The 16247-nt window shown below is 46.5% G+C and overlaps 1 protein-coding gene across 2 annotated transcripts in view; it reads right to left on the bottom strand.

Annotated features, from left to right (window-relative positions):
• Positions 1-16247, bottom strand: part of LOC137415394 (uncharacterized) — a 206146-nt gene that overhangs the window by 27565 nt on the left and 162334 nt on the right. For both annotated transcript variants that reach the window (XM_078773789.1, XM_078773790.1), the window contains exons 21-25: positions 14867-14915; positions 4429-4586; positions 4095-4286; positions 2520-2681; positions 2114-2299 (exon numbers count right to left, since the gene is read on the bottom strand). In XM_078773789.1, coding sequence (XP_078629915.1) covers positions 2114-2299; positions 2520-2681; positions 4095-4286; positions 4429-4586; positions 14867-14915 — 747 coding nt within the window. The remainder of the gene's footprint in view (positions 1-2113; positions 2300-2519; positions 2682-4094; positions 4287-4428; positions 4587-14866; positions 14916-16247) is intronic.

Genomic DNA, 16247 nt, shown 5'->3' with positions numbered 1-16247 from the left:
GTGGGGTCCGACAGTACTTGAAAAATCTTTGATTTTGCAATTAAAAACTAATTAATAAATTAAATCAAAAGAGAAAAATCGAAGCATTTTCAGTCCACCGGGTACGTTACAAAATGTAATGCAAATAAAAACCATGAACCTGTCACTTCGGTACATCACAATGAACGCTTCTTCCTCATATTGCTCAGCCAATTCCCAATAACGGATTTAGAATCGAACATCGCGATCAAATACAACTCGTTTTGTGGTATGATTGGAAAAACAAATACAACAAAGGATTGTATTGGCAAAGTATGGAAATGGCATTAGAGCACGACTCAAAAGCCCCACTCCTGGAGCACAGGCCTCCGATTAAGCCTTGGACGAGGTTTACAGGTCACTGTTTGTCATGCACTTTGCGTTTTGTGGATATTGCAAACCCTTTATTAATGCAAGCATGATTACATATGGCAAGTGTTCACACAACTGTCCGATACATAAATGAAAAATCGGTCAGAGACCGAGGACTTGCCGGAATGTACTTTTTTTTTCTTTAAAAAAAAACTTATTTGCCAACCACTCCCCGCCATCATGGTCGTCTCTCCAATGCACAATCCCACGAGATATGCGGAAAGGACGACCCAAAACCAATTATCTTTTTAAGATTTGCTTTTGTTGAGGCTTTTGTGTAAAAACAAATATGGCGGCCGAACCACGTGACCGATGATGTCATCATTATTTGTTTTCTAAACTAATTTATTCCTAGATTATGCTGAAGAAATTTCATCTTGATCGGATGAAGTTTTGTACTTGTCGAATTATGACGTCATAATGTAGGCACCTCTGACATCATCATTAACATATTTTATTCCCCATGGAGAGTTCTTTACAATGAGCTATGTCTCCATTTTTTCTTTTCAGCACTTTTGGAGATATAGAGGTGCAAAGTTTTTGGTTTTTCCAAGATGGCGGCCGAACCACGTGACCAATGACGTCATTATTATTATTTTTCTCCTCCAGTTTATGTCGACATGGCGCTCAAGAAATTGCATCTTGATCGGATGAAGTTTTGTACTTGTCGAATTATGACGTCATAATGGAGGCCTTGGGCCGAGAGAGTTAAAAATTGGGCGCAGTCTATTCCAGGTCAAGACAAATATGTGTGTAAAGTATGGCGATTCTATGTGCAACAATGTAGACGTAGTACTGTGCACAAACAAGACAGACAGACAAACAGATGAAAAATCGGTCAGGGAACGAGGACTTGCCGAAATGTACTTTTTTATCGGCCATTTTGGACAAATATGGTGGCCGAACCACGTGGCCGATGACATCATCATTATTTGTTTTCTAAACTAATTTATTCCTTGATGATGCTCAAGAAATTTCATCTTAATCGGATGAAGTTTTGTACTTGTCGAATTATGACGTCATAATGGAGGCACCTATGACATCATCATTAACATATTTTATTCCCCATGGAGAGTTCTTTACAATGAGCCATGTCTCAATTTTTTCTATTCAGCACTTTCGGAGATATAGAGGTGCAAAGTTTTTCGGTTTTTCCAAGATGGCGGTCGAACCACGTGACCGATGACGTCATCAATTGGGCACAGTCTATACCAGGGCAAGACACATATGTGTGTAAAGTTTGGCGATTCTACGTGCAACGGTGTAGACGTTGTACTGCGAACAAACAGACAGACAAACAGACAGACAGACAGACAGACAGACAAACCAACCGATCAACATACTTGCCGGAATCTTTTCCGGCAAGTAATAAAGATCATGGGTCAAGATGGGGATGCCATGAGGTGACGGTGCAATGTCTGATTTAAACCCTGGAGGGAGAAGTGGGAAAATACGTCCTCTGGAAGACTTAACCTCTTCCAAAAGATGATCCAGGAAAAAGGTAGGTGGGTTTGTTTGACGATTCTTCCGGACAGAGAATGAGACCGAGATTTCCCATGATTGAAGGACAATGTGTTCCATTTATCAGACGAGCATCAAATCAATTCCTGACGAGTGGGGAGTGGACACGGCTAGGCGTTGCCTGGCAGTCGAAAGGGGCGATGCATAACAACCTAGTGTCATTTACAACAAGAAAAGTACAAAGCAGAAACTAAATAAATACCTCCACCAGATTCCTGAGCTTGGTCTTTTGGCTACGAGTGCTGCATGCAGAAGAGCTGGCGATCTGCGGCTTTACAGCAGGTGTGACCAGAGGCTCGGCTTCAGTTTTCTCCTCGTTCTCTTTCTCTTCTTGCCTCTCATCTTTTACGCCTTTCGCCGAGTTTTCCTCTGTTCCTTCCTTCGGAACCTGCATTTGCAAATGGATCAAGTCCTTTATTCTTGTGACCGTCCCAATACATTCGACAGATTTAAATCTATTAAATATGCAGAAAGTGAAATATTGGGTAGAAAATATTTTCAAATCTGACACAAGACCACCCGCCCCACAAAAAAATAGAGATTTGAGCCCAGAGATTTGAACTGAACAAGGAATATCATTGAGGTTTTGCACGAATGCAGTTTCCTACCTCTTCTTGGCAGGCCTGTGTCGATATGAAACGTGAACGCAAAGAAAGGATCTCAGTATCCTTCTGCTCAAGTTGAGAACGAAGCGAAGACAACTGCCCTTCGAGTGCCTTCGCTAACTCGTCCCGTTCTTGCCGCCATGTTGCCAACTTTTCAGACTCACTCTGGTAAAGGCAGCCAAGTAGAAACACAGACAAACCAACCTGAGCTACCAAAGCTCTCACTCAAAATTGCATTCAAACGATAAACACGAGAACTCTCATGAGAAGACCAACATTTTCATGGCTAGGTCATATTGTTTCAAAATAGCAACATGCATGTTTTAAGGAAAGAAAACATTACGATACATTTGGAAGTGAAACGTAGAATGTATTTTCTGTTTTCTAGGCCAGGTGAACGTGTACATGATCCCTGTTGTCAGAACAAATGCTCTTAAACAAATTCTTCCCAGCCATATATGATGAAGCAACCCAGCACATGTTACCAGTTGCAAGCACCAGATTCAGATCTGGGAGGCCATTCAATTTGTCAAGAGTGCATTCCTCAACCAAAGTCACAGAGGCTCTGATTAGAGAGTTCCCGTACACAGCTTTCACACACAAAAAAGGATCTCCAGGATATGGCCAATATGTTCTCAGAAGCTTCTAGAATTTATGGTCTGTATAGATCAGCAATTCAAAGATTGAGATGATGTACCAACCAGCACCTAACATCCTGCTTGAAGCATCCAACATCACAGATGATGGCACGACTCTCAATAAGTTAATAATAATAATAATAAATCTTTATTGTCCCATTTTCAGGGAAATTATTCTTTGTAACCTACTTTGGCAGTTTGCTTTGCACTAATTCCATGACAGCAAAGCTTCATGCCTGCATAATGCCTTCGGCCTTCAACTGCGGAGGCAGAAAAACTATATTGACCATTTTGCCGCTGCTGTGATTTTATTTATTTATCTTATTACCTGCGTCACCAAAGGTGGACGAAGGTTATGTTTTAACCCCTGTCTCTTTCTGCAGGATATCTCAAAAAGCTATGGACAGATTCGGACAAAACTTGGTGGATGAAATTAGGCAGGTGACAAGGACAAGGCGATTCAATTCTCTTTCAGGTACGGATCGAGAACATCAGTCCCTCAGTGGGATACCAAACGTAAACGGTTCAGCCCGGCGGAGGTATGCGCTCCACCGAGTGCCATTCTATTTTTTATCCTGTGCTGTTTCTCCTTTACCTCCGCACTTATTAATTACTTCGGCTATTAGAAGTACACGGTAAGCTTCACGACATATTCATTTTTTGTTCTTCTGTTTGTCCATCGGTTGTTATTCTAAAAGTAGCTCAAGAACAAGCCTTTCTATTGCATCACTAAAAAATAAAAAAGTGTTTGATTGTGATATCCATCTTCCATTAGGGTTCCGCCCACCCCCCCCTATACCCTCCCCCCCCCCCCCCCGACTCGAGGAAACAAATCGATAAACATTTGCAGGAATAAATATATAAAGATTAACATGAAAATTAATTTGATGAAACAAATTTAAATGTCATTCTTAAAGACAACAAGGAGGGAATTATTAACCTTAGCATCAGTGAGTTTCTGTAGAAGGTTCTCCTTTTCTAGAAGTGCACGAGCACTCTCTAAAGACCATTGCTTCCGTTCCTCCCCCCATCGTTTCATCTCAGTGTTGCGCCGGTTCTCCGCATGCCGCGCTTGCTCGATCAGCACTCGCTGCTCATCCCTCCAGCGTGCTTGGGCCTCTGCCTCAATCAACTACACGCAAAAGTGTACACACACCTCACTTCAAAGCCTTCCAAAAATCATCCCCCAAAACAAAATCATGAACGACCAATGGAACCTAAAGGTGGTTTATTCAAGCACCATGACAGCAGGACACACACGAGAATTTTATTACCACAATGTGTCCTGGTTTATTTTCCGCTTTACTGGTCTGCTGCCTTGAGAGCTGCTCATCGAGCCTCTCACACTGCATCTTAGCATCACGCTCGGACACCTCCACCTCCTGTAGGCGCCGTTGCAAATCTCTGCATTGTGCTTGGCAGGACTCGAGCTCTTTGGAAAGCAGGGGATGGAGACATGAGGAACACTCAAACACTCTCAGGTAGGTGAAGTTGCATGAAAATAGGAAAGAGTGCATTACACATTTGCCATGAAGACTGGCACAAGGTAGAAAATACTGTTGCAGATATGAGGACTGTATTTTTTTTATTGTGTGCTTTATTATTATTATTGGTTATTCTGCGCCTCCTGCCTCCGGAGCTGTGTAAAGGTCAAAAGGGCGTCCCATAATTAGTCCACAAGCATACACGTCAGCCAATCATAGAATACCCCTGTTCGATAGTTATATCTTATTCTGTGTTTTAGGGTAAGGCTGTGTCTCCCATTAATAGAAGTACTCCATTGCACCAAGAGAAAGAGATAGATTCCCTTCATTCCCATTCCCAAAAAAAACCTCCATTCCCCCTTTCGTCGATTGGCAATTACCTCCCCTCCAATTGCCGCCATTGACCACGAGGCAGGGTCGGAGAAGAAAGGCGTGTCTCCACCTCGTCATAGAGGGGAGGAGTGAGCCAGCCCCACTCGACAAACCATGAGCCAGGGGTTTGGCAAGAGAGGGCGGAGGAAGAGCGATCGGGGAGGTTCGCAAAGGTTGAGGGGCGGGGCCTATATAACCCACGGCAGGGGCGTTCCCGAAGCAGTTGAGTCCAGGACACCAGCTTTGGCAGACGAGAGGGAGTCCAAGCCGTTGAGACAAGGAGGGAGAGACATGAGATGGGCTGAGAAAGGAGAGGAGCTTTTAAGAGAGTCGCAAAAAGGTCCAAGGCAGATGAGCTGAGAAGAGAGAGGGTCCAAGAAAGAGCTGAGTTGTGAGGTCCAACAAGCAGAGATCATCCAAGGAAGCACCAAGCCTGCTATTCGTCACCTTGCTCGCGAGCGGCAGCAACAACGCTCGCCAACCGTTTAGGGACCTGGACGGAAGTTCGGAGCAGGGCCGCGAAGGAACGGCGGCTGCCCAACGTGCGGATCGTGCTGCCGGACCCAGTGGACTTTCCTCTCCTTCCAGCCAATTCCTGTCATCATTCCCCGTGTGAGTCGTCTTGTTTGTTCTGTCCTGGGTAGGTAATTAAGTCTGTATAAGCTAAAGATTTCACTGTGTCACCTGCGTCTCATGTGCCTGTAAATAAATGTGACTGCTTTCTTTTTGCTTGTGTGTATAATAAATCCTGTTATTCCTCCGTACTCTGTCTTCTTCTCTCTTCCTCTTTACATTCGGTCGCCTTAGAGGTTTCCCGATTGAATACCTGTGGCGCGATTGGTCAACGTTGGGGGAGTCGGGCTAATCGGGGATCCTGTAACGGTCGCGGTTGACCATCCGCTCGGCCCAAAGTAACATCTTTAGCCGTGTCCGTAACATTTGGTGTCAGGAAGTGAGATTGGACCCGAAGTGCGCTTCACGCGCTCGAAATTATTAACTGTGAAATTTGTTTTGTTTTAAAATAAAAACCCGAATTTTGAAATCGCGCCATGGCTGGTCAAGGCGATCGGATGCCGGTGGGTGAGCAAGAGGAGGGGTTAGGAGTAACCCAGGATCAAATGGAGGGGAGCAATGAGGAGGCGGTTGAGGGGGTATCAGACGCACAAAATGGCGGCCTCGCGCACGAGGCTTCAGACGCACAAAATGGCGCTCTCGCGCACGTGGTTGAGGGGGCAGCTGCGGCCGCACCCTTTGTACTACCAACGGTGGCCCAAATACAAGACTTCATGGCGCAATTCGCCGAGATGCTGAGAATAAACGGGGAGAAATGGAGTAATAGAATGGAAGCCAAAATGGAACAATGGGGAAACCAAATTGAAGCAACAACGAACGGAATGAGGGCCGATAGGGAGGATAGGGAGGAAAGGGAGCAGAGGGACAGAGACCGCAAGTTGGGTGAAAGGGTCCCAGGGGTGCACGAGGAGGTAACGCGGGTCGAGAAGCGCTGGTTGAGCGAAGTGGAGGAAAGCACGGGTAACCGGACCGGGGTAGAAATCGCGACACGGGGTTTGGAAAAGCCGGCGACCGATGAGGTAGAGGGAATTTTATTAAAGCCAACGGTCGTCGAGGTGAGTAAAGAAAAAGTGGAAGTGGGCATTGAAATTGAAGAGACCGGGGACTTAGAAAACCACTCGCGGCGGGAGGAAAAGATGGAATATGTGCAAAGTCCCTGCTCACATCACGATGCTGTGCTTAACCCGAATGGAAGTTTGCAGGTGCGCGTGGAGAAAAGGATCCCCCAGGTGAGTCGTGCTGTATATTGTGCGGGTAGATTTTGTAAGAGGATGTTTAGCGACAAAATAATTTTCGCGCGCTTGGGATCGAGGAAGCATCCGGGCGTTGGTGAAGGGTCCCGTGTGAGTGGAAATGGCACGCGTGGGAGGAAAAAGTGTGCGTCGGCGAGTGGGTGTGTTATAAAGTGTGGGAGTGAAACCGAGTGCGAGCGAGAATGCACGTCGGGGTGTACGGAGTGTGACCCGAGGAGTGAGTTGGTGGTGGAGCGGGTGCGAGAATGCACGCTTGGAATGGTCGAGGGTGTGCGAGGAAGCACACCTGAGTTAGTGGTAGCGCGGGTGTGGGAGAGCCCATGTGAGCGCGTTAGTCGGTGGATGCAAGAGTGCACGCCCACGGAGGACGTAACGGAGGAGAGGTGTGGACCGAAGTGTGCGCAAGAGTGTGCGCGAGAGGTGTGGTGTGTACCAGGGAGAGCGTTGGTGGAATGTACGAACGGCGTTGGAACGCCGGGTTTTGTGAGGGTGAAAGGGGTAGCGTATGCGTGTGAGCATGCAAGTGAAGCATCGACGGTAACCGGGTTAGCGGTTAGGGCGACGGGTAGCCGATGCGAGCACTCGGGGCGCGGTGTGCTTTGTTGGGTGCGAGGCCCGGCGCGGATCGATGCTGCGTCGCTTCTCTTCGAAGCGTCGTTGCCGATTCGGGCTTGGCCCCGCCCTGCACGGTCGAGTCCGGGCCTTGGCGGGCGAGGCTACCGGTACGGTTCAAGGGCGAGTGGGAGGAAGCGGAACGGTGCCCCCTCGCGGGGACGGGGTTCCGACCGGGGGAGATTGAGCCATCGGGCCTGGGACCGCAAGGTGCCGCGCCGAGATGGTGCGTGGAACCTCGGCCCGACCAAATCACCTCCCTTGAACCGAAAGCCGGACGGATTCAACCTGCAGGCGACCAAACCACCCGAATTCATTGCTCGGCTTTACGAAGCCGAGTTTAATGATGTCATGACGCACCGAGGCTAGGACATAGTGGACGGTGATGATGATAATAGTGATAGTGGTTTTGATACGAAATTTAGAAAGTGAATAGAATTGGCAGTAAATAGAAAATTTTTGATTGGCTGAAATTTGGTGTGCCAAATTGATAGTAGGACCTCCCCGATGTGGTTGGATGGCAACTCTGTCCTCCCTTACAGAAAGGGGGGGCAAAGGAGCACTAGTTTATGGGGTTGATGGCAGTGAAAACTAGCCCGGGTGGGTTAGGATATTGTGTGTAGGGCCCTAGAAGATGACATTAGGTAACGTTAAGGTTAGTGAATGACACCTGTAGTGGGGACGCAGGTAGATTAGTGTGGATGATAATGACGTGGGAGCGCAATAGTTTAAAGGGGCGACTGGGAAGCGCAAGTTTCAGAGGGGAGTAGTTAGATGAGATGATGCCGTGTGTTTGAGGATTGAACAGGTGTGATTGCACAGGTGTGCAACTGAACAGGTGTGTGGAACAGTGTATGAGTGAGTGAAGGTGATTGCGTGTTGTGTTGACCAAATGGTCCAGGAAGAGGAGGAGGGTGCAGGTGGCACCAGGTGATTGCACAGGTGTGCAACAACAGGTGTATGTGGCTATGTGGAATAAATGGTCGTGTGGAATATCTGGAGGATTGGAATGGATGGTCGTGGAGTGAGTATGGTGGAAACTGTGGAGTGGAGTGGATGGTGCGGAGGTGTGAATGGGGGAAGAGTGGACCCCCATCACGAATACCCGGGGCGGGTAGTGTAAGTGTTAGGTAGTGGGTACAGGTAAATTGTGGTTGGATATTGGCATCTGTGGTGCGGTTGGAAGAATGATGTTTGGATGGGTGCATTAGTGTTGTGGAAATGGCTGGGCGTGTAGCCTGTTAGTGTGTGTAGTTGGTTTGGGCACTCCACCACTGTGAGGATGTCGGCCAGGTGAGGCCGCAGGTGGGCTCTGGGAGCCGGTAGTTGTGGATGGGGCCCGAGGATCCGGAGGACGGACCCGGGTAGCCCAGTGCCAGAGGGCACCAAGGGGTGACAGAGCCAGGAGGGGCCTTCCCCAGTTAGATAGGTTAGGGTGAGGAGCTAGGTAAGCTCGGGTGGCAACTGCAGTGGTGGAGGTGTGCAGGTGGGTAGACCTGCTGGGAGAGCTACACGTCGCAGCCCAGAAATTGTACGAGGGCACCGGGAGATGAATCGGGGGAGTGAGACCCCAAATTGAGAAGCACCACAGTTTGGTCAATGGGAATTGGTTTTTAGAACCCATAGTGTAAGTTGGCCAATGGATTGGCAGGGAAAGACCCCGGGTAGTGTAAAGTGTGTTAAAATCATTTAGAGGATAGTTAGGATGAAGGATCTCCTCGCACCATCTGCATCCACTCATCTGAGGTGACAGGTACTCCACACCATGCCATGTTTTGATTATTTTTTATGATGCAGATGTTTGGATTGTGAGACGCATCATGACGTGGGTGTGACATTGTGCTTTGTTGTTCCATCTCTTCCTCCTTATGAGGATTGGTGATGAATTGGGTGATGGCAAATTTTGGTTAGAGGGATTGTGGAGACGAATTTGGTGTAGAAGAAATATGGGGAAGACGAGACATTAGCGACGAATTTGTAAATGTGTCGATTTTTGTAAATATGGGGTAAGGGCAAGGGTAGTGTAGGTGACAGCGGGGGTGACGTACGGTAGGGACGAGCTTTCCCACTTCGCCCTCCGTACGCATTTCACCTTGCATTGCCTTGTTTGATGTGTACCATTGTGACCTTACCCCTCGCTCATTTGTCTCTTTTTGTCTCCCACATGACCTGTGCGCCATTGGGCGCCGAGGGGAGCGTGCGTGAGTCCTCCATTGTGCGCCCGGAATTCCCAGAACCAGCTGTCTGCATCGATGCACCACATTATGGACCACATGCCTGTGGCCGAGCACCACTGATGGACCCCATGGGTTGGGGCATGGCCCCTCTGCTGGAACCGGCCATGAGGGCCCGAAATCTTGCTGGCGGACCTTGGCCACAGGGCACCGATGCCCCACAGGTGAACCACACATAGTCGGCCCTGTGGGCCATAAATAAAGAAAATAAAATGGACACGTTGGGCACACTTTATTGCAAATAGGCCGCCAGTAAGAAAATGAAAGAATGACAACATCTGGAAGAAACCACCTTTAAATGACAACATCTGGAAGAACAAATAATAATAACCAGCAGAGGGAGCCGAAGAGCAAGAGATCACCTGCAGGGTTAGGGGTTGTTGGTTTTATTTTCTTGAACAATGGTGACTGCACCGATTGGTGCTTGGGTGTGTATTGGTGCGGTTTTGGGTGCTTTAATGGTGCATTGATGCAGAGCAGACTGTCTCCCCCCCAGAAAGAACAATTACAGGTCCTGGGTTAGTCTTGTAAATAAAAGCAGAGTCATTGTAAATAATGCTCCCCACCGTCAGTGTGTAGTTTGAAGACCATTCCGCAATTCGGTTAACTGTGGGCGTAAGTCTGTTAGGCAGGGTGCAATGGAGCAGCGGGACACATTTATTTATGTTTTAAAAAAACTGTCGCACTCAGGGTCAGGTTAAAAGTAGAGGGAACTACACCTACGTGTCACACTAAATAAAAGTTGTAGGCCCGGGACGTGCCTAAGAGGAGGAGGGTGCAGTGTTGCAGATATGAGGACTGTATTTTTTTTTATTGTGTGCTTTATTATTATTATTGGTTATTCTGCGCCTCCTGCCTCCGGAGCTGTGTAAAGGTCAAAAGGGCGTCTCATAATTAGTCCACAAGCATACACGTCAGCCAATCATAGAATACCCCTGTTCGATAGTTATATCTTATTCTGTGTTTTAGGGTAAGGCTGTGTCTCCCATTAATAGAAGTACTCCATTGCACCAAGTGAAAGAGATAGATTCCCTTCATTCCCATTCCCAAAAAAAACCTCCATTCCCCCTTTCGTCGATTGGCAATTACCTCCCCTCCAATTGCCGCCATTGACCACGAGGCAGGGTCGGAGAAGAAAGGCGTGTCTCCACCTCGTCATAGAGGGGAGGAGTGAGCCAGCGCCACTCGACCAACCATGAGCCAGGGGTTTGGCTAGAGAGGGCGGAGGAAGAGCGATCGGGGAGGTTCGCAAAGGTTGAGGGGCGGGGCCTATATAACCCACGGCAGGGGCGTTCCCGAAGCAGTTGAGTCCAGGACACCAGCTTTGGCAGACGAGAGGGAGTCCAAGCCGTTGAGACAAGGAGGGAGAGACATGAGATGGGCTGAGAAAGGAGAGGAGCTTTTAAGAGAGTCGCAAAAAGGTCCAAGGCAGATGAGCTGAGAAGAGAGAGGGTCCAAGAAAGAGCTGAGTTGTGAGGTCCAACAAGCAGAGATCATCCAAGGAAGCACCAAGACTGCTATTCGTCACCTTGCTCGCGAGCGGCAGCGTCTGCAGCCGCAGCAGCAACAACGCTCGCCAACCGTTTAGGGACCTGGACGGCAGTTCGGAGCAGGGCCGCGAAGTAACGGCGGCTGCCCAACGTGCGGATCGTGCTGCCGGACCCAGTGGACTTTCCTCTCCTTCCAGCCAATTCCTGTCATCATTCCCCGTGTGAGTCGTCTTGTTTGTTCTGTCCTGGGTAGGTAATTAAGTCTGTATAAGCTAAAGATTTCACTGTGTCACCTGCGTCTCATGTGCCTGTAAATAAACGTGACTGCTTTCTTTTTGCTTGTGTGTATAATAAATCCTGTTATTCCTCCGTACTCTGTCTTCTTCTCTCTTCCTCTTTACATTCGGTCGCCTTAGAGGTTTCCCGATTGAATACCTGTGGCGCGATTGGTCAACGTTGGGGGAGTCGGGCTAATCGGGGATCCTGTAACGGTCGCGGTTGACCATCCGCTCGGCCCAAAGTAACATCTTGTCCGCGACCCGTTACAATACTTTAGTTTCAAAAGGCTCACTTATCCTTATTACGTCCACCACCAAAGGCGGATGGGGGTTATGTTTTCACCCCTGTCTGTCTGTTTGCTTGCCTGTGAGCAGGACATCTCGCAACATTATGGACGCATTTGGCAAAACTTGGTGGATGTGTTGGTTTGGTGACAAGAACAAGCCGGTTAGATTTTGGTTCAGGTCCGGTTGCAGATCCAGCCTATCATTAGGAAAAAAAAGGTAAACTGTTCATCCTGGCGGTGGTGTGCGCTCTACCAAGTCCTGTTCTACTTCAAAGCTTTCATTATTCAATGAAAGCAACTCAATGGGACTTGAATCACAAGAGAGCGAGGTCAAAGAGTGCACTCATACTCATAACCTATGTTAAAGACAGCAAGCTTTAGATGAATAATTGAACTTTGATGCCGAGTATGCAATTACATTTGCATTCCACATCACGATAGCTCAAGGGCTGAAGTGCGCTCACCTTCGAGCGAATGACTATCGATGTTCATTTTACTTTGCTCATGACCCCCCCCATCCAGACCAAATTCAGATCCTGGGGGGACAGGGCCTTCTCCATCGCTGCTCCAACCCTCTGGAACTCACTACCTCACACCATCAGAGACTCCTCCTCACTCACCACATTCAAAACATCACTCAAGACTCACATGTTCAACACTGCATTCAACATTTAACCCACAGCATCTAACCCCTGACTATCTCCTCTCCTTCTCCCTCCTTTGTGCTTTGAATATTTCCCTATTGATTCTTCTTTTTTGCAATTGTTTTTATGTTTTGCTATGCATTATGTTTTGCACTCTGTCAAAGCGTCTTTAGGCTTCCTGAAAAGCGCTATATAAAATAAATGCATTATTATTATTATTATTATTTATCCATTCACTGATCATATTTCTCATGCAATGTTTGGACTTCAGCTACAAATTTCTCTCTGGAAATTATTTGCGATATTAAAATAATCCCGTTACCAAGTCCACAGAATAAAACAAGAGCGAAGTTTCCTACCTTTTCCTAGTTTGAGTCCACGATCGCTTTATATTGTATTTTCTCTCTACCACCTTCAGCCTTCAGTTTTCTCCTCAATCCCCTTCACCTCTCCTTCAATTCCCCCCAATTATAACCCCTGTTTATCGTCTTCAAAAAGTTTTTTTTTAAATTCGTTACCTTCAAACCTTAGACCACACGGACCACCCTACGTCCTGCTCTCTGCAATTTTTGCCGTTTTACAAGCTAATCAAACAAGTGGAACATGTCTTTCAATCCTGACAAATCTCACACTCCCACGATGTCTCTCCGAAAAGACTGTCTGGATAACCTCCCAATTACTTTCTCAACAATTCTCTCGAAGAAGTTCTGTCACTCAAGCTTTTGGGTCTCACTATCTGCCATGATCTTTCCTGGGAAAACCACATTTCAAATCTGGCCTCCAAAGCCAGTCGCCGACTGGGCATCCTCCGTCGTGCGAAGTCCTTTCTTGGCACACCTGAGCTCCTCACCACATACAAAGCTTCCATCCGCAGCTTGATGGAGTATTGCTCTCCCCTCTGGGCTGGGGCACCTGTCTCACACCTAGCTCGGTTTCACGCTGTAGAAACCAAGGCTTTCAGAATCGCCGATTCTGAGGGTCTTTCACTCTCTCACCGCAGGCAGGTTGGTGGTCTTTCTGTCTTCTACCAACTCCTCTCCGGCCTTGCTCACTCTGCTCTGTCTGTGCTCTGTCCCCCAAATATTCCTGCAGGACGCACAAGGTCTGCCAGCAACCCTTTGCTGGTGAAACTGCCAAAATCAAGACTCTGCTCACATTCACTCTTTCATTCCTCTTTTCTCCCGCCTCTGGAACAAACTCCCACACTCTCTTCTATGCACACCTCCCTCCAGGTCTTCAAAACAGCCATTCAACACCATCTTATATCTTCCCCAATCCAAAACGTTGATCTTTTTTACGCCCGTTAATCCACTCCAAACCAACCTCCTTCAATTTCCCGTGTTTATTTCCTGAAAGTCCTAATAGTGTCCATTTGTTTATATCGTGTACCCCGTCCCAGACCTCTCCCTTCCACAGATCTCCCGATGTTCCTTTTCCCTACTGTTGTTGTGCTTCCATCTTTCTCCCCGCTTCCTTCATTATATGTTCTTTGTGTTAGCTCTGATAAGAGCCTCGAGTAAGCATCAAAAAAGTCGATGTTGCGCCATCGCGAATCCCCATGCTTCGCACCGAAAGCAAAGTTGAAAGATGGCAAATTGTTCCACCAGGAATGACCCAATATTAAATTTTGAGATCATTTTATTCCCATTTTGACCCATATGACTGCAAATCCCCAACCCCTGGTGCAGGAACCTGGGGTCAAATACAAATAAAAAATCATTACTTATTTCATGTGTCCCCCAATGTTGATTGCATATACAAAGTTTCATTAGAAAATGTTCAAGGATGTGCCAGTAATTACAATTTCTGGTACTTGACCCTTTGACCCCTCCCCAGAGGGTGGGACCAAAATGATACTGCTTTCCTATGTTCTTGCCACGAGGTGACAATTACCAAGTTTGGTGAATTTCTGCACAAAGGTTTCGGAGGAGATAACGCGACAGCCAGCCAGACAGACTGACCAGATTACAACTTCCCTATCTCCCTCCCCTCTCCCCCCACACTCTTTTTATTGTTTGAAAGTACGGGGTAAAAAAATCCCAAAGTCGTGTTCATATAGATAATCCTTAGAGATCGTCTGTATGGCAATTCCCAAAAATCTTGAGCTGTCCTCATGTTTTGTAATCACAAAAATACATGATACAGGTGAGATAGGTAGTAACTAGTTGGTGCCATGAGATGAGGTGGTAGTGGGATCACGTGAATGCTGTCAGAATTGCTACGGAAGATGCCCTCAGATAGAGAGTTACCTTCTGACATCGAGTAATGATCTACCAAGTACTTCAGCCATGTTCACACGGACTTCCGCTGCACAACCAATCCATACTTCTAGCTCATGGATTAACTAGTAGAATGCTCTGACGTACCGACTTGTGCAAGTGAGTACACGCATACACACACACAAATGGCTTAAAACTAAGGACTAACCTTTGTGAAAACATGATCTTTAAAAGATTGTTTAGGCCACACAAGTGGCTCTCTTTACCTTTTTGTTGCTGCTGCAATTCCTGTAATTTGTCATTGTGAGTGGGACTCTGTCAAGAGAGAAAAGGGTGGATGATTAAAAAAAAAAATCAATCTTAATTCAGTAAAAAGGTTAAGGTGTTACATTCAACATATTGACAAATATTAAACTAAACATTACCATGGCTGCTTTTAATATCCATTTAATTCCCCTTTGTAGTTGCTCCAATCAATGAATGCATCGAGTGGAAGGGAGTCAGGGCATATCCCATTAAAGGTTGTACAAATTAACTAGAACGGCACTCTTGGACATTGCGACGCCGACCGATTGCCTACGCCCACATTATTACATCATTATGCATACGTACTTATTCCAAGTTTGATTTAAATCACTTCTGCTGTTCTCAAGTATCACATTTTTACCCGACATAACATCTGACCTTTGAGGCCAATATCTAATCAGTTCATATTTGCATCATAATATATACTTACACCAAGTTTGGTCAAAATCGCATCACTGGTTCACAAGTTAGCACAGTAACATAATTTTTACCTGATGGGACCTCTGACCTTTAACCTCTTGACCCCATAATCTAATCAGTTCATCTTTGAATCATAATGTATACTTATACCAACTATCCAGATTGTCAGGAGCCCATATGCTCAGAAAGAGAAAGGAGAGAATAGTGAATACATGAATTCCTGGACTTTCTGCTCAAAACGGCAATTTTTTTATTTTAGTTAAACGAAAAATATATCTGATCTTTTTTCATGACTCATGATCAAACACAATGCTCACAAGAACAAGAAATGTATGAAATTTGTTAATGGATGGAATATTAATGAATGATTACCTTAAGAATCAGTCTCGGCCAACAAAGTTTTGTAACTCCTATGACAAATTTGCAATTGGTCACTGGCTTTGAAACATACTAATTTTTACTAGACGGGCCACCTACGATGGGCAACTCTATAACTGTGGGCAGTTATGACCAGGATACAATTTACCCCACTTTGATACAACCCTGCTTTCATCAGATATGTGACCCAAGACGTCCTCTGCATGAAACCAAATTCATAATTGGATTTTAAATACTGTATTTCCAAGAAATACGAGGGGTCCGGGGGTATTTTGTGTCCTCGGGGTATTTTGTGTCCTCCGGGTATTTTGTGTCCTCCGGGTATTTTGTGTCTTCGGGGTATTTTGTGTCCTCGGGGTATTTTGTGTCCTCGGGGTATTTTGTGTCGGTACTAAGTCCACTACTATTTGTAGCTGTGATGGAGGTGCTGGCTCAGAACGTAAAGGAGGGTTTACCGTGGGAGTTGTTGTATGCAGATGATCTGGTGTTGATTGCGGAAAGTATGGATGGACTGAAGGAAAAGATGAACATGTGGAAGGAATG

This window comes from Myxine glutinosa, chromosome 3, assembly GCF_964187855.1.
Source record: "Myxine glutinosa chromosome 3, kmMyxGlut1.1, whole genome shotgun sequence".
NCBI lineage: Eukaryota > Metazoa > Chordata > Myxini > Myxiniformes > Myxinidae > Myxine > Myxine glutinosa.
The sequence above is the reverse complement of the archived record's forward strand: the minus strand, read 5'-3'. Positions and strand labels throughout refer to the sequence as shown.